Source organism: Alligator sinensis, unplaced genomic scaffold (assembly GCF_000455745.1).
Source record: "Alligator sinensis unplaced genomic scaffold, ASM45574v1 scaffold367_1, whole genome shotgun sequence".
NCBI lineage: Eukaryota > Metazoa > Chordata > Crocodylia > Alligatoridae > Alligator > Alligator sinensis.
Window position 1 is genome coordinate 307,561 of NW_005843051.1, and position 1,626 is coordinate 309,186.

The 1,626-nt window shown below is 45.6% G+C and overlaps 1 protein-coding gene across 1 annotated transcript in view; it reads right to left on the reverse strand.

The window, feature by feature from the left end:
* Positions 1-6: 6 nt before the first annotated feature.
* SUPT4H1 (SPT4 homolog, DSIF elongation factor subunit) overlaps positions 7-1,626 on the reverse strand; it is a 6,475-nt gene continuing 4,855 nt past the window's right edge. Inside the window, exons 3-5 of the mRNA XM_006036982.3 lie at positions 1,404-1,459; positions 1,000-1,053; positions 7-307 (exon numbers count right to left, since the gene is read on the reverse strand). Coding sequence (XP_006037044.1) covers positions 240-307; positions 1,000-1,053; positions 1,404-1,459 — 178 coding nt within the window. The 3' untranslated portion in view covers positions 7-239. The remainder of the gene's footprint in view (positions 308-999; positions 1,054-1,403; positions 1,460-1,626) is intronic.

Genomic DNA, 1,626 nt, shown 5'->3' on the forward strand with positions numbered 1-1,626 from the left:
CCCCATCAGATTCTTTATTGCTATTATCTGGGCAAAAGGAGTGGTATCAGAGGAGTCCAGAACACAGACAGGATAGAGCTGATCCAAGGACCCCCAATGCAAGTTCCCACTTGCTTTTCCCTGTTCTGGTGGTTTTCAGCACTAGAGTAGTGCTCTAGAGCAGTCTCTGTACTCCAACCTATCTGCAAGAGGAATGCTGGCAGAGCACCAAGGACTCCTCCATGTGACTTAATGGCTCCTTAGGTCTTTATGGCTGTGTCTCGGGATTTGTAGGCCACACCTCGGCTCTTCAGCTCCCGTACAATCCCTGCAAGAAGGATAAAAACCATGAGCTTTGGTGGCATCCGGGAGAGGAAGGTAATGGTGTGGAAGTCTGGTGGTTGGGGAGGTAGGCACACAATATACTTCTGTTGTTCTCCATTCCCACAATACCAAGACTTCAATCACTACCACTTTCTATAAAACACACCTGTGAGATACAGAAGTACCAGCGCTATTGTAGAGCTGGAGTTAGCAGGGAACACAAAACATCTGGCCTGACCTCTCATCTACTGCAGGACATTCCTTTTTACCCAGGTATCCCTATACCAAACCCAACAAATTGATTAAAGCACATTTTTCAGAAAATGTCTAATCTCAATTTGAAGACAACTACTAAGAAACCAGAAATACATGCTTCCTGGGGTAGCTTCCAAGGATAAAAAAACGCCTTTGCTCAAATTAAAAAGAAAGTTCCTCATTTCTAGTTTGATTTTTTCTGGCTTTGGATTCAGCTCCCAACTGTTGGTTCTTTTGTACCCAGTATTTCCTTTCCAGGTAAGTATGTAAACATGGTCCAAGTCACCCCTCAAGGAGCTAGAATTAACTTCCTATGAGCTCGAGTTAAGAGTGCTGCAAGTGCAATGTCTCAACCATAAGCTTCCCCTCCCCTCCTGCATCTGTGAAAGTGATGGGGAGATGCCACTCCACCACTCCAGTTAGAAACCATGTGAAGGTTACCTTGAGGCAGACGGCCAGTAACGGACACCGCATACACACCAGGCTTGAAGTTACCTGAGAGAAAGAGAATCGAGCAAAAGCATTCTAGATTATTCATCGAGACTCCAGCCATGGGAAAACACACTCCTCTCATCTGGAGTGTGAACACTTTCCTTTTTATATCTACAAGAAGAACGCAGAACTGAATCCAATGGTGCCAGGAAAGTAATGAATGAACACATATTCCATGGAAAGCAAGTAGCTGTCTCTAAGAGCCACTGCAGTCAGCTACAGATCACTAATCAGGAAGCCCTGCCAACCTCCTTGGCCCGGACAGAAACAGCAAGGAAAGCAATGGCTGTTATCTTAAGATTCCCTAAAGAAAGATGAGCTGAAGTCAGAATCATGTTAGAACAGACACTCACTGATTCGCTGCCACTTGGAAACCCAGCTGTCCTCAGGGCTCATCATAGCAATGATCCTGCAGAAGAGAAATGGGTTAACACACAAGGTTAATTTCAGACTGAAAACAGTTGGGTAAAGGCAAGGTAAACTCCCCCTCACCACCACAGAACCTGCCATGGCTACAGTCATGGAGGCATAGAAAATGGACTGACTTCTACTGCTCGCCTCCATGCCACAGCTCTC